The following is a 26,524-nucleotide window of genomic DNA, read 5'->3' as shown; positions in this document are numbered from 1 at the left end:
AAACGCAGGTCGTGAGTGCTGCTTTTTTTATGTTCAAGAAAGACAGATGCTGTTTGTCAGAAATTGACCTTTTTTACCTGTTCCAAGATAATGGGAGCAAAAAACCAAATTAGTGAAGAATTTTGGCTTATCCAAGAAAGAGCAGCGGGGCAGATACATGCTGCTGAATTCTGTCAGTTTGACTCCTGCTGCCAGCAAGAGCGATAGAAGAACCCCAGGGAGATTTGTATAATATGATTTATGTGATACATCAACCAGCAACTCTCACTTGCTCTCCCTGGAAGATGCGCGTCGGAATCCAAGAAGTCATGGCATCTGAGAAGAACAATGACAGGAAAATGAAAACACCGAAAGATGATTCACCACCACCATCAAAAGATACATAATTCAACCAAGTCTAGATGTATGAAGTTTTGGTTTCAATTCCACGTGATGATTGCCAGAATATTTTGTCCAACTTCACATGAATACTCTTAAAATAAAGGTAAAGGTAAAGATTCCCCTCATACATATGTGCTAGTTGTTCCTGACTCTAGAGGGCGGTGCTTATCTCTGTTTCAAAGCCAAAGAGCCAGCACTATCTGAAGATGTCTCCATGGTCATGTGGCCGGCATGACTAAACGTCAAAAGCGCACGGAACGCTGTTACCTTCCCACCAAAAGTGGTCCCTATTTTTCTACTTGCATTTTTTATGTACTTTCAAAGTACTGAGTTGGCAGAAGCTGGAACAAGTAACAGGAGCTCACCCTATTACGCGGTACTAGGGATTTGAACCGCTGAACTGCCGACCTTTCGATTGACTAGCTCAGCGTCTTAGCCACTGAGCTACCGCGTCCCTCTTAAAATATATACTCTTAAATAAGTACTCTGATAGTAATTCTCCAATTATTCATTTTCACCTCTGTTTCATTAGACTTAAGTCACTTAAGACCCTTACATAGCAGACATTTCATTATTCAGCCAGGTGGTGAATGTGAGTTTTATTCAACCCTGAGCTACATAAATTCTCTTCTTTTGGAAGTCCCAGAGGTCCTTTTTCAAAAGGCAATTGGACAATCACTTCTCATCCAAGAAGCTTCTTCAGTTCTGCCTGAGTGGTGGAGGGTGGAAGGATTTATATTCCTTGCAGTCATCTGATCATTACTATTTTTTCTGAGAGTCATTGAGGCCTTACAACACAGTTCTTTCAGCAGTTCCAAGAAGGTTCCACAGCCATTTGCACTATTTAGGTGATTCTGAGGTCACAGTCAAACCTTCAGGTGGTCTCAATAACTGTTTCTGAGTTCTAACAACCAGATGATTGCAGGAAATATAAATCCTTCCATCATCCACCATTCAGTCAGAATTGAAGAAGCTTCTTGGATGGGAAGTAAATCGTCTTCAAGGTAAAACAAAGTCCATCTTTGGGGCAACCATGACCTAGATAACTAAGAATCGCCATGGACATTCTTCTTTTGGAACTACATATGAATGTCAGATGCTTGAGAAAGCATGCAAATGGGAGAAATGTGCATGTAGGCAAATCTCCACCAAGGAACAATGATTGTTTCTGCATGAATGCCTATAATAAACAGGGAGCAAACCCCACATTCACTAGCACTAATGATGTTACCTAATTGGATAATGAAATGTCTGCAAGCAAACAACCAAAATCAAAGACTCCACAAAATGAAACAAGAGCAAAGCAAACAAAACACTCTACCTTTTCAACTGGCCAATACAAAAAAAAAAAAAAATGATTCTTCCACTGCAGCAATAGTTACAAGAAAGACTGTGCTTTTTAAGAGGGTTAGGAAATCAGAAGCAGAACATATTAGAATAGTAAATAAGTAATATGCTAAAATACCAGAAACAGTGTAGATCAGTAGTGTCAAACTGGCGGACCACGGGCCAGATGTGTCACGCAGAGGCCACGCCCACCCCAGCTTCGTGAAAGGGGAAAAATATCGCAAAACGTCACGTGACGGCAACGTGCTGCAGCAAATTTGACACCTGTGGTATAGATAGTCCTCACTGAGTGATTGTCTTGTTTAACAACCATTCACTGTTATAATCGTGATAGAGAAGTAAGCTTATGATCAATCCTGAGATTTATGACCTTCACAGGTTTGGAAAGCAAAAGAAAGTTGAAGTAAGATAAGCATTGTTACAGTTTCACTTAGCAACCACTTTGCTTGACAACTGAGTTGCTGGTCCAGTTATGGTCACTAAACCAGGACTGTCTGTAATTGTTTTGGGAAAGGCATTTGTTTCCATAATCTAATCTTTCCTCAATCAGTCCCTGCCCCCAGATGCATTGGATTACTCTTCCCATCATCTCCATTGACTGAGTGATGGGAATTGTACATGCCTTCACATAAATAGAGCTTTGCAATAGTGGCAAATATCTGTAGGATGGGGGTGAAGTTTCCTTCTCCAAGTTTGTGGGTTGGTTCCAAACATTACAGTCTACGAATCCCTCAGAATCCAAATCAACCACACAGCCAACCAGAGACAGCACTGACTCTCAGCCAACCCACGCAACCCCTCCACCACCACCACCAGTTCACCTCCTAATGACATTTGACCTGATGTAACCTCCTTATCACAAAACCCATCACAAGACTCACTGAGGACTCACAGCTGACCCTCCCTTGACACACCCACATCTGAAGCCTTTATAAACTGAAGAACACTGACACTGACATTCTTTTAAACTCCGCTGAAGATGTTACCTAGCTTGATAACGAAATGTTTGGAAATGAACCCACAAACTTAGAAAATGAACCTTTCACCATCACAAACAGAGCTGTTGGCTGGAGAAGGTTGATACTGACTATGGAACTGTACAAATTGGACACTATCAGATATATTTTGATGGTCGTGCTCATTTGGTTCTATGAGGAAGTTATTTGGTCAATACAGCTTCAGGTTCAAAAGGTTATTTTTATTATTTACAAATATATACATGCATACGATAATGAACAGGGTATCCTGTTACATTTTTTACCCTAACTGTATGACTCAGATGTTGAGAGGAGAGAGAAGTTCATGTGTTGTCTCACTGAGAGATAGATGAGAAAGAGAGAAAAAGAAAGGGAAGATATCCAAGTGGTTTCTAGGTAAGAGTCCAATAAGAGAGTTCATTGGCTGATATAGTCACATGTGATGTCTGTAAAGACTTAACCCCTTCTAGTCTCTGGTGCATCATATGCAGGCAATATCTGACAGACTCAACTCACTTAACAACTACCTTGCTTAGCAATGGATGTACAGGTCAGTTCTCCCTGAGTGTTAACCCAGAGGAGAACAAAGAATTGAAAAAGAAAGCAATTAGTCTAAACAGAAAAAAATGCTGAAGATGGGAAAGGAGATTTTCTCTTGAAGGGCAGCAGAATTTCATTTTCGACATGTTTGCTACTCATCGGCTGATGTTTCGTTTTTGTTTTGCTATGGATTAAATATTTATATTGTGTGAATTCAGTATGGATGTAACTTACAGGATGGTACATGGAAATTACAGATGACTGAATTGATTTTTAAATTTTAGATCTTAGATCATCATCAGCTTTTGCAGATGTCTTGAGGGCAAACTAGAAACTAAGACATTTTTCAGATCCATGTGAGTTAAAAATGATCTTTTTATGGCTTACTCAGGGTAAAGGTTAGCCTAGTGTTGACATGCTAGTTTTTAGTGTTCAGCACTCTTATTGTTGAAGATTGTACCATGTAGAAGGAAATGGCACCTTTGGGAAGCCTTTTTAGAGAGGCCTGGAGCGATTTTGACCACAGTTTGCCTGCATGTTGTGGATTACTTCATCTGCTAACAGAACTCAGCAATGCACACATGCTATCTGAAGACAGAAGCTGTTCATTCATTCCAGTTGACTAAGAAGGAATTGGCTTGCAGCTTTTCCTGCATTGGTTTTATGTAGCATGTGTAGGGTCTTGTTGTAGAGTATTAAATTGTTAGAATTTCACTCCTATCTGATGCATGAAAATGGGCTCATGCTGTCCAGTTATTAAGAAGATCCCTTGGTTGTCAACTCCCAAAGGTGGCTGTTCAAATGACAACTGGGCTTTCTTGTTTTTTCCCCCTTGAAAACATTTTCGTTTCTCATCCAAGAAGCTTCTTCAATTCTGAAGAACCGAAGAAGCTTCTTGGATGAGAAGCGAAACATTTTCAAGGAAAAAAAAAAAAACCAAGAAAGTCCAGTTGCCTTCTAAACAGTACCTTTGGGGCAACCATGGCCTGGATAACTGAGTCTCTCCATAATCATTTGGTCATAATCAACTGTTTTCCAGACTTAAATTCAAAGCATTTATCTTTAAATCTGTTAAATACTGTAGTTTAGGCCAGTTATCTAATAAGGCATCTGTTTCATTACAAATATGCATGAGTAAAGATCTATAGTCAAAGCCCTTTTGAATGCATGCTTGATTCACAGAAAGTCTGTTAAGTGGACAATTTTTTTTAAAAAAAAAACTCACTTTGTAAGCAGTTCTAAACTTAAGCCTGCTTTGAACAATGCTTGATATAGTTATAATACAATATTGATAATTGAACATACGTTTACTATCCAGATTAAATAAAGAAATAAATAATTGTTGGGTTGAGTCTGCCTGACTTTGGTTGTATTGACTGGATGATAACCTATTAAATGAATATGTCAATAATATAAATAAATATACGGTATGTACTAATCTGTAGAATGCTTCATGAGAAGCAAAAACAAGAAGTTGGATGGGATTTGCCACCAACTAGTGTATTTCTCTCAGATATCTGCTTTGGATATAGAGCAAATAAGTCTTACTAAGAACTTATTATTAGTATTAAAAAGATCCTCAGGGTGATTGGCATTGCCAATATTCAATAGTTGAAGAATACTAGAACTCATTAAACTTCTCTGATCTTTGGCGAGTTTCTGAGCTAATAAGAAATCCAGGTGGCTGCATATGATATACCCAGCTAGTTTACTCTGCCACAGTAGACTAATGTTGCATTTCTAAATCAAATTAGAATGCCATGTTTGAAAGCTCTTTTTAAATTAATTTGTTATCCAGGCAATTGATATTTTCAGTAGGATTCAGCATCTTCTGGAGAACATGGCCCTAGAGAACAGCACTTCTATAAGGAGGAGGGCTTGATAGGGAAGAAAAACAAAATGCACAGGTACCTTATACATGGTACCTTGCTCAATAATAGTAACTGTGAGAGGGACCTTGGAGTCCTAGTGGACAACCATTTAGATATGAGCCAGCAGTGTGCAGCAGCTGCCAAAAAATCCAACTGGGCTGCATAAACAGAGGGATAGAATCAAGATCACGTGAAGTGTTAATACCACTTTATAATGCCTTGGTAAGGCCACACTTGGAATATTGCATTCAGTTTTGGTCGCCACGATGTAAAAAAGATGTGGAGACTCTAGAAAGAGTGCAGAGAAGAACAACAAAGAGGATTAGGGGACTGGAGGCTAAAGCATATGAAGAACAGTTGCAGGAACTGGGTATGTCTAGTTTAATGAAAAGAAGGACTAGGGGAGATAGCAGTGATAGCAGTGATAGCAGTGTTCCAATATCTCAGGGGCTGCCACAAAGAAGAGGGAGTCAAATTATTTTTCAAAGCACCTGAGGGTAGGACAAGAAGCAATGGGTGGAAACTAATTAAGGAGAGAAGCAATTTAGAACTAAGGAGAAATTTCCTGACAGTTAGAACAATTAATCAGTGGAACAACTTGCCTGCAGAAGTTGTGGATGCCCCAACACTGGAAATTTTTAAGAAGGTATTGGATAACCATTTGTCTGAAGAGGTGTAGGGTTTCCTGCCTGGGCAGGGGGTTGGACTAGCGGACCTCCAAGGTTCCTTCTAACTCTGTTATTCTATTCTATTCTATTCTATTCTATTCTATTCTATTCTATTCTATTCTATTCTATTCTATTCTATTCTATTCTATTCTACTCTACTCTACTCTACTCTACTCTACTCTACTCTACTCTACTCTACTCTACTCTACTCTACTCTACTCTATGGGTCTTTTAGAGCAGCCTTTCCTCCACTTTGTGACTTCCACATGAACCGGATTACAGACTCTCTCATCTCTGATGGATAGTCATAATTATTTGTAATTACAGGTAGGTTTGCTTTGAGCTTAGACATTACTTTAGGCATATTAAGAACCTGAATGCAAGCGGACTTTCGGTCATTTAATATAAAGAAATGCAGTGGAATTGATGTAATTGTATCATTTGTATAGCCCAGTATAAATCATGAGGCTTTTTCCTCCCTTTTTTTCTATCAGGTGCAGGAATTCGAACTGTTAGATGTCAGCCTTGTGAAAGATGCTCGATGTGGGAAACCTGCCAGAGCCCCTAAGGTAAGAAACATTTCTTTGTGCCATACAAATGTTGCAGTGATCATTTAGCATACAACATGAAGGGCGTACTAAAAGAAAAGACGCCTTACGTATGCCAAGGCTTGTTGTCTTTCCATTAAAGAACATGTGCCATGACATGCTTTATAGTAGGAAAATTGTACGTGTTTGCACAATTGATGAAGAATGCCTTTCAGGAAAACTGTTGTTAGAGTAGCTATGTGATAAGCCTGACTCGGTAACTGCAGATATTCTTGATTTAATTAGTCCAGATATTTTACAAGTTAAAAATGACATTTGTGTTAATCTGAAAGTGTTAATCTGATGAATGACTACTTCTCCACATAAACGGTCCCCCTGGAAGATATTAGTTAGCTCTCTCTTTGTGAATAAATTACTCAAAAATCCCTCTCATGTAGGATACCTTACACTGCTAGGTAAAGGTTGCCCTCGCACCTATGTGTTAGTCATTCCCGACTCTAGGGGGCAATGCTATCTCTGTTTCAAAGCCAAAGAGCCAGCGCTGTCTGAAGACGTCTCTGTGGTCATGTGGTCGGCATGACTAAACGCCAAAAGTGCATGGAACGCTGTTACCTTCCCACCAAAAGTGGTCCCTATTTTTCTACTTGCATTTTTTTACATGCTTTCAAACTGCTAGGTTGGCAGAAGTTGGGGCAAGTAACAGGAGCTCACCCTGTACGCGGCACTAGGGATTCGAACCGCTGAACTGCTGACCTTTCGATCGACAAGCTCAGCGTCTTAGCCACTGAGCCACCACATCCCACGTGACTTACACTGCTAGTCCTGTGTAAATTTTCCTTGTCTGGAGGATTTTATTTTTTTTTTAACGAAAGAGAAATCCATAATCTAATTTGCCCAATAGTAGTCTACTGTTTCCAGATGCAGCGTGCCTGGCGGGCGATACGTAGACTTACTCTTGATTACATGATTTCTTCAGTTTCTTTTTGCTTTCGTGAATATTGCGGTGAAAGGCACATAGTCAGTTTAAAAAAATTAAACACATTGATTAATCAAATCTTGGAGACTTCAGTTGAATATATCTTAATGGAAGTATTCCTTGGGTTTCCCTTGTTTTCGTTCTCAGGAACATAGAGCATATTATTGCTAGCCCTGCATGTGACCATACAAGACCTCAGCATACGTTTTCACTACTACTTAGAATAAGGTTAACTGTGAGGTTTTTAATGCATTAATGAGACCTCTTGCGCTTTATTGGAAAGCATATTATGTCAAATGATTTGAAAATCTTGGTGGAAGTGACTATAATGTGATCCAGTTAAATCGAGCCAAATTAGTTTGAATAACTGCATTCACGAGAAGTATGGAAGTATGCTATTGTCCTTTTTCAAGGGGATTACTATAGATAACATCAATCAGTGATCAATTTTAGGTACACTCACCAAACTGATTTTTAATAGCGTCAAGATGCATTGAGCACTGTCCCTCACTTAGAATACTGTAATCCGATCTTCATAGGGCTATCCTTGAAGACATGAACAAGCATGCTTGCATTATTTATTGATGAATAAACTTATGATTATGATGAAGAGCTATGTCGGATATCAGCATGTTTCTGAGTACAAGCCAAGGGGTTGGTCACTACCTTTAATGGTTTGGGATCTGGCCGTGTTTTCATAAATCAAACCTGCCCATTTGATCCAGACCCTTAGGGAGCTTCTTCTTAGAGTATCCACCTGCCATGAGATGCAGGAGGAGGAGGACTCCCATCCGATCCCCGATGCGATGGAAGGCTGGGTCCCCAGCAGCTTATTATATGAGGCAAGAATGGCCCCGATTCTTAAGTCTTCCAAAAAGATGTAAAATGTTGGATCTTCAAGGGTTTTTTTGAGAATGAGTCTCAAGTCATCAGTGTATGTTTTTATTTCTATTATACTATTTTGCTATTATTGATTACTGTATTTTCTTATTGGTACTGTATACTGCTATAGTCCGGCAAAATTGATCTGGTATAACATTTCATTTAAAGCAGTGGTGGAATTCAATTTTTTTTACTACTGGGTCTGTGGGCGTGGCTTGGTGGGCATGGTGTGACTTGGTGGGTGTGGCTTGGTGGGCGTGGCAAGGGAAGGATATTGCAAAATCTCCATGCTCACTCCACTCCAGGGGAAGGTTACTGCAAAATCCTCATTCCCTCCCCATTCCTGGGGGAAGGGTATTGCAAAAATCTCCATTCCCACCTCACTCTGGGGCCAGCCAGAGGTGGTATTTGCCAGTTCTTCGAACTACTCAAAATTTCCGCTACCGGTTCTCCGGAACCTGTCAGAACCTGCTGAATTTCACCCCTGATTTAAAGTCAAACAGTGTTGCATTTACTGCATATTAAATTGAGTATCTTGGTGAGAGCCGTGTGGTATTTTACCTGGTTATTAACATCTGCATGTCTTCTTCCCAAACAAAAGATCCCCTTAATAGCATTTGTGGAAAACCCAGCTCTCAAATATATAAACAGGCAGCATCCTTGGCCTTTTCTTAATTAAAAATGACAGTTTTGTGTGAAGCTGGTCATGCACCTGAATATATTTGGTTAACAGCTATTTCCGTGATATTTTGCTCTTCTTCCGAGGACCCACTTCAGTGGCAAAAAGCTTTTTAAAAGGCTAGAAGTGTAATTGAAAATTCACAGTGGCTGTTTATGGTGCTTGCACATAAATATCAAAGTACTTCTCCCTGTTATTGATTTTAAGATGAATAGCACGAGAAGATTTATAGTATCTAAAAGTGAAAAGTAAAAGGTGTTTTTTTACCATATCATTATTTTTAAAATAGTGAAGGGTATATATAGTATTTTTGCATCCCGAATATATAACTTTGCATCCTAAATACAGGTAGCCCTTGACTTATGACCATTTAGTCAGCCACCATTCCAAGTGCTGAATGAATGGTAGCTACAACTGGTCCTCAGAATTCCAGGCATCCCAGCACCCAAGTAGTCATATGATCGTGACCAGGGGCCTTGGCAACCCATTTGCATTCAGGACTGGTTGTCAAATTTCCTGCAATCATAGGATTGCCATCTGCAATCTTCCCTGCCAGCTTCCTCAGAAAGTTAATAGGATGAGTCTTCCCTACCAGCGCACCTTCCTCCAACCCAGGGGTGAAATGCTCCCGGTTCGGACCGGATCACCCGATCCGGTAGTGATGGAGGCGGGTGGTTCGGAGAACCGGTAGCAAAAATCCCTGCCTCCCCCCACATTGCCCAGTTGAGCCGTGCAATCATCAGAGGCTTTATTTTTATTTTTAAAAGCATTTTTTCTACAACCTCTTTGGCTGAAAAAATGCTTTTAAAAGTAAAAAAAAAAAGCCTCTGATGATCACGCGGCTCAGCTGGGATCGTCAGAGGCTTTAAAAAAAAAAAAGAACGCCTCTGCCAATCAGGTAAATCAGCTGGGATTTTTAGAGGCTTTAAAAAAAAAAAAGCCTCTGCCGATCAGGCAAATCAGCTGGGATCGTCAGAGGCTTTACAAGCATTTTTTTTTACAACCTCTTCAGCCAAAGAGGTTGTAGAAAAAATGGTTTTAAAAGTAAAAAAAAAAAAAAATTGGCCACGCCCACTCAGTCATATTACACCCCACACCCCACACACACCAAGCCACACCCATAGAACCGGTAGTAACAAATTTTGCATTTCACCACTGCTCCAACCCCTTTGCACTTACACCATACCAGCCATTCGTGCACCTCTGAGCACTGGACCTGCTCCACATCTCACACATCTTTCTCAAAAAGTCTGGTACTTCTTGCACAGTCCTGTGCACCCTGACCTGTGCAGCACCTCTTGCACGCTCTTCTTGACTTGTGAGAAAACCCTCTGGATCGTCCGCAACATCCTCCCCAATCCTTGTGGCATTCCTTGCATACCCCAAGTTGCACCCCTTCTCAACCAATGTGGTGCCTCTCGTGCATCTTTTGGGCACCTTGCGCACTTTTCCTGACCAACGTAGTGTCTCTCAGAGACACTCCCTATCCTGCATGATGCCTCTTGCACATCCCCTCTTAACCCTTGTGCACCTTTTCTGACTCTTCTCAACATATATAGCTCCTGTCAGCCCTTCCAGGTAAACCAAACAAGAAACGTGACCAGGTGAGCTAATTCTGCTTTATTGTTAGGCTACATTAACAAAATCTTGCAAGTCTGAAAGTACAAATCTCCCACCTTCTCTTTTTACAGCCTGGTCAATCAGGATAGGTCCTTCTTAAATGTCTTTTACTGACAGTTAAATTAGTGAAGTTCCTCCTCCTCTTGTCTGATCATTCCTTAGGAAGCATCTCTTTCCCTCGTCCCTCAAGATCATTCCCACATAGCATTACAGAACTTCTTGCAAACCCTGATGCACTGTCCTGACCCTCCCCTACAGCCTTCTGTTCCCCCCCAACCCATGCTCCACCCAGCAGCAGTCATTTGCTTGCCTGCAGGCATAGGATGTGCAACTTCCTGTGGGAAATTGCCTCACCTAACAACCATTGGATTCCGTTATCAACCACAATGGGGATTGCAGGGATTGCTGGTGCTAAATAATGTGCTTGTACTTTATGACCACATCGCTTAGCGATATTTCTGTCATAAATTGAGGGCTTATGAGGAAATACAGCTGTTTATACTAAGCTCCATAAACATATTCAAGTTGTTTTCTGCCATTCAGTGGCAAAAAAAGTGAGCCTTGGTGGTACAGCAGACTAAAGCATTGTTAAGTAGCACCAGCTGCCTGCAATTACTGCAAGTTCAAATCTCACCAGGCTCAAGGTTGACTCAGCCTTCCATCCTTTCGAGGTAGGTAAAATGAGGACCCGGATTGTGGGGGCAATAAGCTGACTTTGTATAAAAAAGAACACCGCTGGGGGGGGGGTGCGAAAGCTCTACTAAGCAGGTATATACAAAAGTATGAAGGCTATTGCTTAACGCATTGTAAGCCGCCCTGAGTCTCCGGAAAAGAGCGGCATATAAATCGAACCAATAAATAAATAAATAAATAAACAGTTTTAACTACAATGTGTTGCTTGAAGAACAGCTTTTATATGTGAGATGAGATAGAGCTTCACCTGTATTATATTAGACGATTGTTGATAGCCAGTAGTTTTGCAGAGAAATCAAAGCAGATACTTTAACAGCAAGGTATCTGCTTCCTTACACAAGTGTAGCTGTTCTTATTTGCTTACTTGCTTACTTACTTGTGCCTGAAATTGTCTCTGTGAGTATCTCCATTATTATTTTCTTCTTCTTGCTTGCAATTCCAACATATGAGTCTTCAGTCCCTGATACAATTTAGACAAGTAATGTCTTCCTGAAGATAAGCAATGAAATACCATGCGAATTAATGTGTCCTGTAAAATTTGTTAGGCTCATTCCATCTCTCTCTCTCTCTCATTCCCTCTCTCTCACACACACATGTACACACACACCTTTTGATTAACAACAACAAGAACAATAACAAAAACAAAAGGCAAAGTTGAGAAGCTGGCATGCTGTGAAGGAAAACAACAGTTGTCAAGATTTATATATATATAAGAATTTATCTGGGCTTCTCACATATTGAAGAGATATTCTTAGATTTTTTTTAAAAAAAGTAGTTGCTTTTATTTCATTTTGTTCTTCTGGGGAAGGGAAGGATAGGAGAGTTGGGATGAAAGGAATCTGAAAGGGGGATGGAGAACAACCTTAAATACTGTCCATGGGGCTCCAACATCACTATTTCAGGAGCTGAACTGGTGGCAAGTAGACTTTTGGGTTCTGTTCAAGGTCTTCATTTAGTACCTTTATAGCTTTGCATGATTCAAAAGATGGATATCTACAGGACTCCATTCTTCCTATAACAGCTGCCTGTGCACAATAAGGCCTAGTAGTGTAGGTTATCTTTGTATTCTTTTCACTCAGAGATTGATATCTTTAGGGACTTCAGAGTTGAGCCTCCTCAATTACTGTTTCTCATCCATGGAACAGGATTCTCCTAAACACCCAAAAGGCCCCCTCTCTCTTGGTTTTTAGGGAATTATTAAAACATGGTTATTTTTTATCAGGGAACTAGAACAGCATGATATATTCCATATATAGATATTGGTTTTAGTGACTGTGAAATGGATTAGATCTCTCATACTCTATATTGCTAGTTTTATTGTTTAAGATTGTTGCTATGTTATTGTGATGTTATGTTTTAGGAAGACTGGGATATAGATGGATGGATGGATGGATGGATGGATGGATGGATGGATGGATGGGTAGGTAGGTAGGTAGGTAGGTAGGTAGGTAGGTAGGTAGGTAGAAAGAATATAAAATCTAATACAAACTAATAGAAAGAATAGCAAAAAGAGTTAAAGATGTAAAGGAGAAGAAAACAAAATATAGAAAATAGGAACAAAAAAGGAAGTGAGTTAAGTGAGTTTTGCCCCATTTTATGATTTTTCTTGTACCAGTTGTTAAGTGAATCACTTCACTTGATAAATTAGTAACCTGGTTGTTAAATGAATCTGGCTTCCCCATCGACTTTGCTTATCAGAAGGTTGCAAAAGGACACTGCAACCATCATAAATATGAACCACAATTTTGATCACATGATCATGGGGATGATGCAAAGGTCATAACTGTGAAAAACGGCCATAAGTCACTTTTTTTCAGTGCCGTTGTAACTTTGCGTGGTCACTAAACTGCTGTAAGTCGAGGACTACCTGTATTCCAGCAACTAGGATGTGTAGTACCAGGGATGCAATCATTATTCCACTTCTTTATCCTGTTTTCCTCTCTGCCCTCTTCCTGTAACCCCTGCTGTATCAGACTTCTATTTTTAAGCTTTAAAGCAGCATGCGCATCTCAACACACAAGTATATCTTTACATTTTAGGCACTGGATCCTTCCAGCTATGTACTTTTCATGCAAGAATATTCTAAAAGGAATACTTTTATAATTCAAAGGCAGTACGATTTACTACTATTCCATTGTACTTTATTATTCATTATTTTGGTTAATAAAACACATGTAAGGTGGGATGCTGTTGAAAGGTCGATTGGAAAACAGCTTGATTGATCCATAAAAATATATATACCGGTATTTAATTTGTTGCACAACAGGCATAATAACCTATTGATTTTGCTCCTCTTCCAAACACCAAATCTTTCAATAGAGAAAACGAGATTTGGTTTTGTATTATTGAGCATAGTTGGTTTTATGAATATGCATGCATGTATAAAAAAAGACAGAAAGATCATATTACGGACATCTGTTGTTCACCCTCTTAACCCTTTCATTAAAATGTTCATGGGTGCAGTTACAAATTAATTTCAAGTAGTCTTGTAAGAGTATTTGTTAGCCAAGTGTCAAATTACTGTAAATATCACAACATTTCCTCCTCTAAAAGATTTCAGCTCATGCCTTTATGGGACAACAAGTGGAAATCTCAGTTTCTTTCGAAATAGAATCAGATTCCTGCCTCTCGTGTTGCTAGAGGAAAGCGGAGAAGGATGAGGCATAAATTAAATCTAGAAAATAATAGCTTGTGATGTTATTTTAAACGCTCATTGCTCTGGTTCAGGGTTGACTGCAAAAATAATAATAATAATAATAACCAATGCAAAACTTGGTCTAATGTGATCAGCTGTATTTATGATAAGCCATCTTGCAAGTTTTGTAAGTTTTTAATCTCTAGAAGCATCACTGTGAGACAGTACCTTGCAGCTATGATCACCTTTGGGACATCTCTTGGTTACACATTCTTTTTTTAAAAAGCAGAATAATTTTTTTAAAAAAGTGATGCATATTGCAGGGCTGTTAATACTATTATACAGGAGTTCTGTCATTAGGCTCTTCTATTCTCTACATATAGCAACCCGACCACTGCAGGGCTGTTGTAAATCTCATGATTTTAATTCTCAGCCTGTGAAATACCCTGACACCCACATTTGTCTGAGGATTAGCCAGACCATGACTATTAGTGGTGCGGGATGGGGAGGGAGGCTGGGAAGTACAGGCATATTGATGCAGTGAAAAGCTGTAGATCATGATCAGTTTTTTTTATATTGCTAAACTAGAAACGATACTTTAAATGTGATAGGAAAATGAAAAATACAGATTAACATATATGCTTAACATCCTGAAATTCACCCAACAGTTTCTATGGAAACTAGAATCTTTATATAGTTCTGAGGTTTTACTAACAAGCTGAAATAGTGTCAACTGTGGTGAACATTCATTTTTAAATGTGTGGTACATTTTTATTATTTCTGCTCAGGGGTCATACATTTTTCAACAGGATGGGCTAATAACGTCACTGGTCATGGATTTCTGAAGCATATTCAAAAAGCAGCTTTTGATATTAAAAAACCCCACACTTATTTTTAATAAATGTTTTGAAAAAGGCAAAGTAACAAAAAAAGTGGGGGAGGAGTATGGGGTAGATTCAGAATTTAGTTTGGGGAGCCATGTGCCAGATCCATCAATCCAAAGGACATCAAGGAGAAGACAATTGACAACTTCATATCTGCATACATGGACCAAGTGATTGCTCAGTTTAAAAAGAACCCCCAAATATTCATTTAAAAATTATTCAAGAGCTTGTATTTTTTTTTTAAAAAAAAAGGCTTGCGCAACACTCCTCCTTCCTTGATGTGTCTTACATAAACAGAGATAGCAAAAAATAGGCACAGAATAACAAAATAAATTTAAGTAGTTTAAAAGCAACAATAAAACCTCATAATTAACAGTAGTTGTGTTAATGGTTTTGCTTAATCAGTGAGACATCTCTTATTTCAGGTGTATTATCCAAACTAGGTAACTGGTATCCCTTCAGATATGTACTAAATCTCCCAGCAGTATAGTGACTAGCGGTGAAGATATTAAAAGTTGTAATTCATCAATATCTCTCATAAACTGCCTATTCCTAAGGTGACCCAACTTTTTTACAATGAGAAGGAGGACACAAATAAATTGAAGGAAAAAAATATTCTAAATAAAAATTATACATATTTGGAAATTATTAAATAGATAATGAATTAATAAAACGTGAATTATTGTGCTCACCTGTGTATGATTGAATATTCACTGAGAAAGAAGTGAGTCTAATGCGTGCGTGTGTGCCATGTCGTGTTTCGGTAAGAAGTAAACAAAACCACTTGTGCGTAGCGCACTCTTGAGCATGGCACACTCACTCAAAACAATTCTCCTGTGCGGAGCGCATGTGTCTCATAATCGCGTCTCGCCACAGTGTACCGAGCCTTGACGAATCGTCATGTCAAATACAAATATGTCACATCACATGCAACGGATCAGATCGGCATCAATTGAATACAGAGATTTACAGATTAGTCTTCAAATATCGAAAAGGAGGACATGTAGGAGGACACTTTTCAAGAGAGGACAGAACTTACAAAAGGACTGTCCTCCCTAAAGGAGGACGATTGGTCACCTTACTATTCCAGATCTGGGTCAATCCCTCTCATATTGTTTCTCATATTCCATGCCCCCCAACAAATAGTTCCTTTTCATTCCACAGTCACTAAGCTTACCCAATTTTTAATGGAAAGTAATTAAGAAGGAGACTTTGAAGGCCTGAATAGGAGTGATCAAGTTACAACTCTACCCTAGCAAGATTGGCCTGTGCCTCACTCCTAGATCTAGCGATTCTTCATTTTTCAGGTCCTCAGACAGAGTTGGTGGACAATCTTGCAAGAGCAGGTGATGACACCTGTGGTTGGGTGTCCTTAGCTCATTGTGATGGAATGTGTGATGGAGGAGCAGTGGGGGAGACTTGGTAACACATACTTTTCCCAGAGAGAAGCCCAGATTAAGAGATGGCAAAATCCTGAGCTGGATGTGGGGTGGTGGTGGAAGAGATTCAGGGCAACCACACTATAGAACAGGGGTGTCAAACTGGATTTCTTCAAGGACCGGATCAGCATTGTAGTTGCTCTCCGTGGGCCGGCCGGGGGGAGGAGACAGGACAGATGGCAGATGGGACGGATGCGTCCTGCAGCACTCTGCTGGCCAAAATGGGGCACAGGGGAGGGGTGCGGCCCATTTTCACTGGCAGAGTGCTGCAGGAGGCCATCCAGGCCAAAAATTGGGTGCTGGGGGGGCACATGCAGGCCTCCACACCCCGTTTTGGCCAGCACAGGCATTGTGGGTCAGTCCTTTGCTATTTCCAGGCTGGCCCTGTGGGCCAGATCTAAGAACCCTGTGGCCAGATCTGGCTCGCGGGCCTTGAATTTGATACCCGTGCTCTAGATTCTCTCAGGTAATAGCTAATAGCTTAGAAAGTTATAGCTTTAGTTTCAAGATTCTGTCCATTAGGTATAAACAAGTAAAGGAGTCAACTTGATGGGATCTCGCTATCTCAACTTTGTGCTTGGGCCTAACCCTCTTCTCATGTTCCAGTTGCACCTGTTCCTGGAGAAGAAAGCTCTGCTCCTTATCACTCATGCCTTAGTTGCTTCCCAATTAGATTACTGCAGTGGATAGTGCGTGGGGCTGCCTTTGAAGAACACTTAGAATCTTCAACTGGTTCAGAATGTAGCAGGGCACATAATTTTGCACACTCCAGAGTTTGCTTCTACGATACTCTGCTCATGAGCTGCATTGGCGTTCAGTACACTTCTGGGTGCCATTCATCTTTATAATTATTAAAACTCTGCAAGGTATTGGGCCAGATTAATTGTGGGATGGTCTGTTGCCAAGGATTTCTGCCTATTCCATCTGGTCAGACAACATACAGTACATGCTACAGGTTCCCGCTATTCAACAGTAGCAACTTGAAGGACTGATGCTTTTTCTGTCATTGAATTTATCCTGTGTAACTATCTTTTCCACAGATTGGGAGCATTCTGGCCCTCTTAGTCTTTGGCAAAATTGATGTCAACCCTACTATGTAGACCAGGCCAAGAAATCAACTTCACAAGAAAGCTAAAACTAATTTTTATTAATATTAGCTGTAGTAACAGAACCTTGCAAACTTAACTGTGCTTTACTATATTTCTTCCATCTCAATACTCCTGTGAATTAGGAAGGTGTCTGCTGAGTCACGTATGCGTATCTTATTTAAGACATATGCCATTTTCTTCCCTTGTTGCTTGGGTCACCATTTCTATCAAGGTCAGCTTTCTTACTCTCTGTAGTTGCCTTTTCCCCCAGGCATTAGGACCTAATGCTAGGGAAGCCCAATAGAAAGGCTTTGCAAGTTTGTTATATAGTGAATCATTATTTTTCCTTGTTTGGATGATTTTAGTTTTTGGTTATTTTAACTATGGTTTTTACATATTGGTTGTTTGGTGTGTAGAATTATGTATTCAAGATGCACTGCCGTAATATATATTTTCTAAATAAATAAGTGCCCCTGTTAGGCCCACCCCACCCTTTGTCACTGTACAAACCTTGAGGCTTTAATGAATCGGTTTATATCAGCCTCTTAGGTGCTTATGACCAGATCATTAGAGATATTTTTGTTCAAACAAACAGGTATAAAATATTAACAAGGTAAGCATCCATATACCATCATCTTTCTCAAAAATACCTTCTTGAATTCTTTATTCCAAGCCCTTGACCGATCCTATAGTCCATATCATCTATTAAATCTTGGTGCCAGACTAGAGACCAGACAAGCTTCAAGGTATGTTTTCTTTCAAGTAATAGCAACAAGCAGAGTCTGTAACTTTGTCAAGTCTTGCTCAATCAATCAGTTTATTAAAGCCCTAATGCCAAATACAATACAATAAAATATTTGATAGTAAAATTATTACATACATACGAGGGTGGGTTCTACTTACCTTTATTACTTTACTACTTACCTTTACTACTCGCTTCGCTCACGCATACGCCTTGTTTCTGTGCAGATAGCTTCTGATGACATCAGGGTCAGTGGGCGGAGCCTCCCACTGGTTTTACTACCGGTTCTATAGAACTGGTCAGAACCGGTCAGAACTGGGGGCAACCCATCCCTAATACAAACATACATACATACATACATACATACATACATACATACACACATGCAGAGACAAGACATATACATCAGAAAATAAATATAATAGGATCTAAAAAAATTAAGAGTAGATTTAATAATGAGGGAGCCGTAAAGAAATTGAGAGGTTACCTGAGCTTGCAAAAACTTACAAGCCACAGGGATATAATGGGATCTCTTTGAGCGGTGAAATCTTATAGTGGCTATAAGTGGTACTCTGTGTGACATTTGCCAATTAAAAAAAAAAAAAAGAGCATTCTGGGACAAAAAGACTTGAAACTGCATTCCAAGATATTTATAAGTGTGTACCTCCTCAGTATGCTCCTCTCATTTATTTGCCATTTGGGAAACACTAAAACTTTGATTTTCTTATAGTTGTGGTGTTCTCATTCCCACCGGTGAAGTAGACATAGTCACTGTCATCTCTAGACAAGAAAAGATAAATAAATTAGATAAATAAATAAACTACAGTGTCGGCATACAGTAATGCTGGGGAATCAGCTAAAATAGGTGGGTGATGGGCTGAAACAGCAAGTCCTTGGATTATTGGATTTAAATATAGATTAATGAGTAGTGGATCTAATATGCAACCTTGTCTTAACACTAGTATGACTTGGGACTGTTATAGATAAATGCGACCAGTAATTTTTCTTAAGGTTTTCCAGCTTAGGTATTCTATTTTCTTGTTCATTTCTGGGAAGGAAACCAAAGGTACTGATAAGGTAAGCTTCATCTATATCTGACACATCTTTATTTAGTGAGCGTGACTGATTCCCATTACCTTGCTTTTCTAAGGCTGGATGTGGGGGGAGAGGAAGACTTGCTGACATCTGATAAAAATTTTAGAATAACTACAGAGTCTCTAAGTAAGACAGAGATGAATTAGCTTTTACTTCGCAAAAGACTGTGAAGCAATGCTAAGTATGGTCCCATCTTCAATAGCATCACAGAGATACTAGCCTGATTAAAAGACAATAAATCCATTTTTGGTTTGGAGCACTTTGAAACTATTCAACAGCATATAAATCTCTGTCTGTATTGACAGTGAAGAAGTTCTAGGGAGATTACAATTACTCTCCTAAAATCTCAATATTGAGACTGTTCAGGAGCTATAGAGAGCAATCTGTTGTTTGTTTTAAGTGAACGGTGGTTTGGCTAGAACTGAAGACCACATGGAAAAATGGGGGTTTCTCCCAGAAGACAACAATGTTTATTGAGAATGTGGCACTGTTTAAACTATCCATCTTTTACAGTGTCCCCTGAGCGGACATGCACACAAAATGACTTGAAGGTTGGAAATATCCCTGCCATCAACGTGGTCCAGCATTGGGCTAGCTAGAACTACATACATTTTATTAATAAATAAATATTTAATTTATATTTAATAAATTTATTAAAGTTTTTAAGCTTTTCAAATTTAAATTAATAATTTCCCCCCTTTCTGGTTCTTGCGTTTGTGACACGAGATGAGACTTGCAGATAATGTCCTCTTTTGTATCCAAACCAGAGTCCTTCGTGCACTTTGAACTTGGTTGTTTGTCTGCAGACATGTTGTTACCTGACTAGGTAATTGTTATATACCATATAAGACAATAAGGAAGTGAGCTGCAGGCTTCACTCAGGTCCTCCAAATAGGTGGGAAAATACTTGAATCTCATTGGCTAAGCCGTCTGGCAGCCCTCTATAAAAGAGGACGCTGCCAGACTAGCAGGTTGTTGGGTTGTACTGGTCTACTATTAAAGAGCTGTGGTTACTGAAGAACTGTGTCCGTCTCTTCTATCACCGAATCAAGCAGTAACATCTTCAGTGCTATAAGGGAACAGAGTTGGCTGTCTGTCTGGATGTTACCTAGTTGGGTAATGAAACATCTGCAAGCAGACAACCAAATTCAGAAATCATCAATAACTCCACAGTTCAACCCTGAGCAAGACAGATTCTCTTCTATTAGGCTTTAGTGTGTATGAAGCCACCACTATTTGCCTTGTCACAATGTAAGGATTTATTAATATAACGATTGGATTGTTGCACAGTTTTGTCAGTTTGTTTTACTTTAATCACTTGTCCTTTATCAGAGTTCATATCTGGAATGTGTGGCTTAGCTGGAGCTTCTGCATAAGCCTTAATGGATTAGCGGATCTGGTTTCGTATTTTTGAACAAAAGCCTCAAAATCTTTTTTTTTTCCAGTGGTTCCAAGATCGTATTTTATAGCTGACAGCTGCTCAAATAATGAGATAACAGTTTCCTCTCACTGGAAAAAGTTACGATTACATTTCAAAAGAGTCTAATAAGTTTAGTAAAAAAAAATCTAATAAATCTACCAAAGCCTGGTCTATTTATTTTAACTGAAAAATAATTAAAGGGAAAGAAATGCATGCTAAAATGTACTATTTTAAAATAGGATAAAATTGAAAGGGCAGGAAAAACATGTGCTGATGCCTGGGCTCTGTATTTGCTCTGTATATAGGAAGCGCAGTTGCTGTTTGAATTAGGAAGATAACTCTTGCTGTGCTTCTTTTTCTTTGTAAACTACTGTCATTAAAGACACCTAAATGCAGATATGAGCGATGAAGCAGCACTGCTGCATCTGTTCAGTCCCGGCTTCATTTATTTTTGTCTTCTATTTAGAAGCAAGGTTCAAATATAGATAGATGGATTGATATAATTTCATTCAGATAGCTGAAGCAAGCGTTAGCTTTGTCTGCAGTCCAGGAAAGCAAATCAAAGCAGAGCTACAGAAGAGGAAGAGATGGCATCTTCTCCATTTAGCGTCAAGTCCTTCCCAAATACCAATGGTGAGTTGGCCTTTTTGTAGCCAGGAACCAATTAGACGGTACAATTTTCTATTAACACACACACACACACACACACACACACACACACACAATGTGCAGCTTTGCCTATTGATGGCTAAACTCCTAAAATGTTCGTTTATTTATTTTTATTCGTTATACGGGAACAGAAATTTAGCAGTGAGGATATTAGCTTTTTTCATGACTTAGTTTTGTAGAATTTTGAATATGCATAATGCAACGTTTTAAGCTTAGAATGGAGATGTTCACCTGCCATCATTATCTATTGAAAACATCAGCATTAAAAAAAAAAACCCATCCTTGCTGCACGTTCCTAAAGAATATCCAGCTCTGCCTTAGATAGAAAGTTAGCTTTAGCTACTTCCATTTGTCATCATTTCTATTTTTACCTTTTGATAAATTCAAGGTACTTTTTAATTCACTCCCCCCCCCTTTTTTTTTTTTGGCTACCCTCACAGAACTGGAAGCAATGAAATCAATTATATTAAAGTGACTTTCTGCAGCCAGGAATAAGTGTTGAACACACTGGCAAAAAATAGTCAATTTCCCCAACCTGATCTGAATTTCTGCTTGAATAATTACATCTTGTCAAATAAAGTATTCTGTTGAGCATATCGTACTAATAAAACAGTGAGCACAAAGTATAAAATGTATAGAAATATTACTTATTGGCCAACATATACTGTTCACCTACACAGAGCATAAGAAAAAAGTTCATTATAGCTAGTCTTCAACTTACGATCATAATTGAGCGCAAAATTTCTGTTGCTGGGTGGGACATTTGTTAAGTGAGCTTTGTCCCATTTTATAACCTTTCTTGCCTCAGTTGTTAAGTGAATCACTGCAGTTGATTAGTTAGTAACACGGATGTTAAGTGAATCTGGCTTCCCCATTGACTTTGCTTGTCAGGATCACATGACCCTGGAATACAGCAATCGTCATAAAGATGAGTTAGTTGCCAAGTATCTGAATTTCGATCACATGACCCTGGGGATGCTGCAGTGGTCATTAGTGTGAAAAATGGCCTTGTCACTTTTTTCAGTGCTGTTGTAACTTCGACCGGTTGCTAAATGAACTGTTTTAAGTCGAGGACTACCTCAATTTTTCTGCTTTTCATGGATATCTCATAGGCTAAATGTTTCTTGCATGAGTTTGAAAAAAGTGTGGTCTTGGCTACTTTACCAGAAGTAAAGAAGCTAGTTTATTTGTTAGCTGGCTATACTAACGGACTATTTTGAAGGACTGGTTCATCTAAAAATCTACCTGTATAATGGGAGTTTTACCTTTTGTCCTCTGCATTCCCAAATCTGTTGTGGTCCTTGTTTATGTTTGAGGGCATATAGGACTGGGGAAGGGTAGTACGAAGATATCAATTCTCTCAGCCAATTCTATTAGTGTTAAAAACACCCTTGGATCTACTCAAGATATTTAACTGCACACACCCACAAAGGCTGATTTCAGCCATCATGCTAAGCCACCCATCATGCTAAGAACAACCTTAGGTTTGCAGTCCTCCAGCAACTGTTTATGGCCTATTGAGAGGGCAGGACAAACATTTTCAGCATTTCTCCCCACAATTTTTAGAGTGTTGGGAGAAGGTAAGAGCCAAAATGGACCCTACATGTTGCATGAATGAAACATCCATTTCACTCCTAAATAGCACTGAGCCCTGACTATACAGATTTTGGGAGCGCCATAAAGTGTGGCTCTTGAGCTAATGGAAGTATCATGTTTATAGTAGCCCAGAATATGTTTTCTTTGGTTATGGCTTGGCGTGTGGGATGAACACAGTTGTTGTTCATAAATACTTTATCAATGGCTTAGTGTTTCATATAAATAAAAGGAATTCTTTGTTCAACACATTCTGATTAAATAAACTAATAGTATAATGCAGTGATGGCAAACCTTTTTGGAAATGTTGTGCATGCACACGCTGGTCTGTGCTGAAGTCTGGAAAAGCTGAACTTCCGGGTTCTAGCATGCATGCGCGCCCAACAATCAGCAGGCCGGCGTGCATGCGCAGGGCGGTTTTTGGTACTGCCGCACATATGAAGGGATCGCACTCTGGAAAAGCCAAACTTCCAGGTTCTGGTGCACATGCGCACCTGACAATCAGCTGGCCAGCACACATGAGCACACCGGTTTTCGGCACTGCCACACACGCGAAGGACAGGTGATCGTCACGCACACATGTGCGCCAGAAACCCAGAAGACAAACAGTCAAGGGGGCGCGTGCTTGGCAATAAGGCTTCGTGTGCCACTTTGGGCACCTGTGCCATAGGTTCGCCATCATGGGTATAATGTATGTGGGCCAATTAAAGATTATAGGTTATTGCAGAAGAAAATGGCTTAATTTCATGCCTTACGAGTTTGGTATAGTGCTTAAGACACCAGGCTAGAAACCAGGAGCTTAGGAGTTCTAGTCCTACCTTATGGAAAGCCAACTGAGAGACCTTGGGCGACCCTCTCTCAGCCCTAGGAAGGAGGCAAGGGCAAACTACTTGTGAAATCTTGCCAAGAAAACTGCAAAGACTTGTCTAGGCATTGCCAGAACTCAACAATGATTGAAAGGCACACCATCAACTACATGAGGCATTATTTTAATTTTTCAGTTCATTTGCTTCAGTGAAATGCCTTTTAATGTAAAGACATCTTTTGTAACAATATTGAATGCTAAAACAACAGGGAAATATTTAGGAAAACACAAACAGACGATGCATCCTTTAATAAATGCTCAATCTGTTCCGAACTTCATTTATTCATGCCCAGAAAAGTAAATGAAAGACTTCTTAAATGTATTTTAGAGGCTGGCGTTGGTCTTGATGAATGGGATCTCTGTGAATATATGCATTTTAATATTGGCTATACTCCAGCTCAGAGAATGTCTATCTTGGGAAAAATAGGTTTCTAATTACTTTCTGGTGAACGATGAATTAAATATACTGCAGCACTAGATAACTGATTAGGTGTTAACTAAATAATTTAATATAATTAAACCCATAATTTGCTAGAAAGCCAAAAGCCCAATTATAGAATATATAAGATAGTGTCAAAAATACAGCTGCATGTATATTTACAAATTAAACCAGAGATTTTCCTTCTGGCATGAATGGACAAAGGACTTGGGGGAAAAAAATTGGAACTTGAACTTGCTACATATGCTATACGTGTTGACAGCAGGAAAAATAATTTATGAGTAAAAATGGGAAAATATATTAATTCCCACAATGGAAGAATGGTTGGAGAAACGGATGGAACTAGCAAATTAAGTGCTTTTATGACAGAAAAGAATACATCTAGTTTTGCTTCTCTCTGGAAACTGCTTCTGGAGTTTGTGCTTGAGACAAAAAAACCTGCAACTTTGATTTTGATATTTGATGTCATGGTTCCAAGTAACACCCCCAACCAAGTAAGACTCTGAGGCAGGCATTTCCTCAAAGTTCCATTTTATTAGAGATGTCATATTGGCACATCTGGGAAAACCCGAATCTGAAGTCTCCCGGGTTTTCCCCACCTAAAGGAAAGTCAAAGTCCCTTCCCTTGCACCCACATGTCCATCACATGGTCCAATCAGGTCACCATCCTAACTGGAGTTGTTTCCCAGTCATGCCTCCCCAGGTGTGCAGGCTGAACGTCCTTGACTCCCAGTGAAAGAATGTTGTTGTTGTTATGGCTATAGATCTCATCCCGTTACCATCTAGCCCCTCTCCCAGTTCCCACAGCATGCCCATCCACCAAGTGTGGCAGCCCTGAAGATCCAAAGAAAAGATGGCCTCCAGGGCTGACAATTTACTGATTAGACAAGGTTTTTGTTATAGACATGACTAGTATATATTGAGTGTGTAAAATAAAAAGTTGAGGCTGTAACATAATTATATTCAGTCTACTGCACTGAAAAGAATCGGAAGTTAATGCTTTTCTTTTTTCCTCTTTATCCTACAATTCTTTCTTTCCCCCTTTTTCCCTTTTCCCACCATTTTCAACTTCATTGGTGTTTTATACCCTAATATCAATAAAATTATATTATTAGAAGTATAGCTGCAGAAAAGCTGGTTAAACGAGAAATGACAGCAGTACAGCTATATTGAAAGTTATAAGCACTTATGACTAGGATATTAAGGGAATGTATCTTTGTATTACACCTGGTTAGTTGTCTACACCCCCTACTCCATACCATCAGCCCATCTTAAAAGCTCTTGGGGCCTCCATAAAGCACTTTAAACGTTGAAAGGCCATTGCTATTTTACCAGTATCACTCAACTGACATGCACTTTTTGAAGGGAGGATGGGCAATATTCCATGACTATGGCATTAATTAATGAAATTCAGATGGACAGATAGCTCAAATCATATTGAATCACACTGTTGCCTAGCTTGCTTGTTTAAAAAATAAATCCGCTCTTGAATTTAAAAGATGGATATCTATTAAGGGAAGCATAGCAATTGCTCTCACAGCTGGGTTGCCTTATAGCCACCAACTTTCAATGTGAATTTTCATTCAATATATCACAGCAAATACATATGATGTCCTTAAAAACTGAATGACTGCTAGGGAAGAGGTAACAAAAAGTTTTTGGGAGCAAAAGAAGATGTAATTTCTTTACATCTGTAATTTGTCGGCCAAACAATGTCGACTGGCGGCCCCTAGGGGGAGAGCCTTCTCTGTGGGGGCACTTACGATCTGGAACAAGCTTCCCCCGGAGATACGGAGGATCCCGGATCTGCGCACCTTCCGTCACGCGCTTAAGACTTTTTTATTTCATCAAGCTGGCCTGGCCTAAATCTTCTCCCCTTTTTAAATGTAAATTTTAATTTGTTTTTAAATTATGGGATATTTTAAATTTGTTCAGCCAAATTATTTAATTCGTTTTTATTCTATTTAAAATTTTTGTATTTATGTGTTTTATTCTGTGGCTGTTCACCGTTCTGAGTCCTTCGGGAGTAGGGCGGTATAGAAATTTAATAAAATAAATAAATAAAATAAAATAAATAATTCATTTTGCAGTCTTGTTAGAATATGTTAATGGTGTATAGCCACATGAATGAATGAACCTATGTATTGAAATATAGTGCCAGTTTGTTGTCTCTAACATACAGTATAATGCCGATCCTTTTACAATGGTTGTATGTAGTTTTATGACAAGTATTGTATAGATGGATGTGTATGAAAAATAGAGTCTGGAATACACACTCAAAGTAGACCCCAAATATGGAAAGGTTTGCTCAGATAAATTGCTATTTATGTAGAAGGTGACCTCAAAGAACACATGACATGATAATTGGGATTTTGGTCGCACAACAAAAGATGAGTCAAAAAACAACAGATTTTCCACAGAAACTGAATGAGACAATGGCTCTCTAATGAAAAAATATCAAGTCACTTGAGAG

At 39.2% G+C, this 26,524-nt stretch overlaps 1 protein-coding gene and 1 long non-coding RNA gene across 2 annotated transcripts in view; one reads left to right on the top strand and one right to left on the bottom strand.

Annotated features, from left to right (window-relative positions):
- Positions 1 to 26,524, top strand: part of PLCB1 (phospholipase C beta 1) — a 498,146-nt gene that overhangs the window by 156,390 nt on the left and 315,232 nt on the right. The window contains exon 3 of the mRNA XM_034432348.3: positions 6,279 to 6,353. Coding sequence (XP_034288239.1) covers positions 6,279 to 6,353 — 75 coding nt within the window. The remainder of the gene's footprint in view (positions 1 to 6,278; positions 6,354 to 26,524) is intronic.
- LOC117674368 (uncharacterized) lies at positions 10 to 18,767 on the bottom strand. The gene is made up of 3 exons (XR_004593823.3): positions 15,394 to 18,767; positions 11,559 to 11,671; positions 10 to 315 (listed from the first exon to the last, which is right to left on the bottom strand). It is a non-coding gene; the product is annotated as an uncharacterized LOC117674368 (long non-coding RNA).

Source organism: Pantherophis guttatus, chromosome 1 (assembly GCF_059756535.1).
Source record: "Pantherophis guttatus breed Tessera chromosome 1, ASM5975653v1, whole genome shotgun sequence".
Lineage (NCBI taxonomy): Eukaryota > Metazoa > Chordata > Lepidosauria > Squamata > Colubridae > Pantherophis > Pantherophis guttatus.
This window is presented reverse-complemented; position numbering and strand designations above follow the sequence as displayed.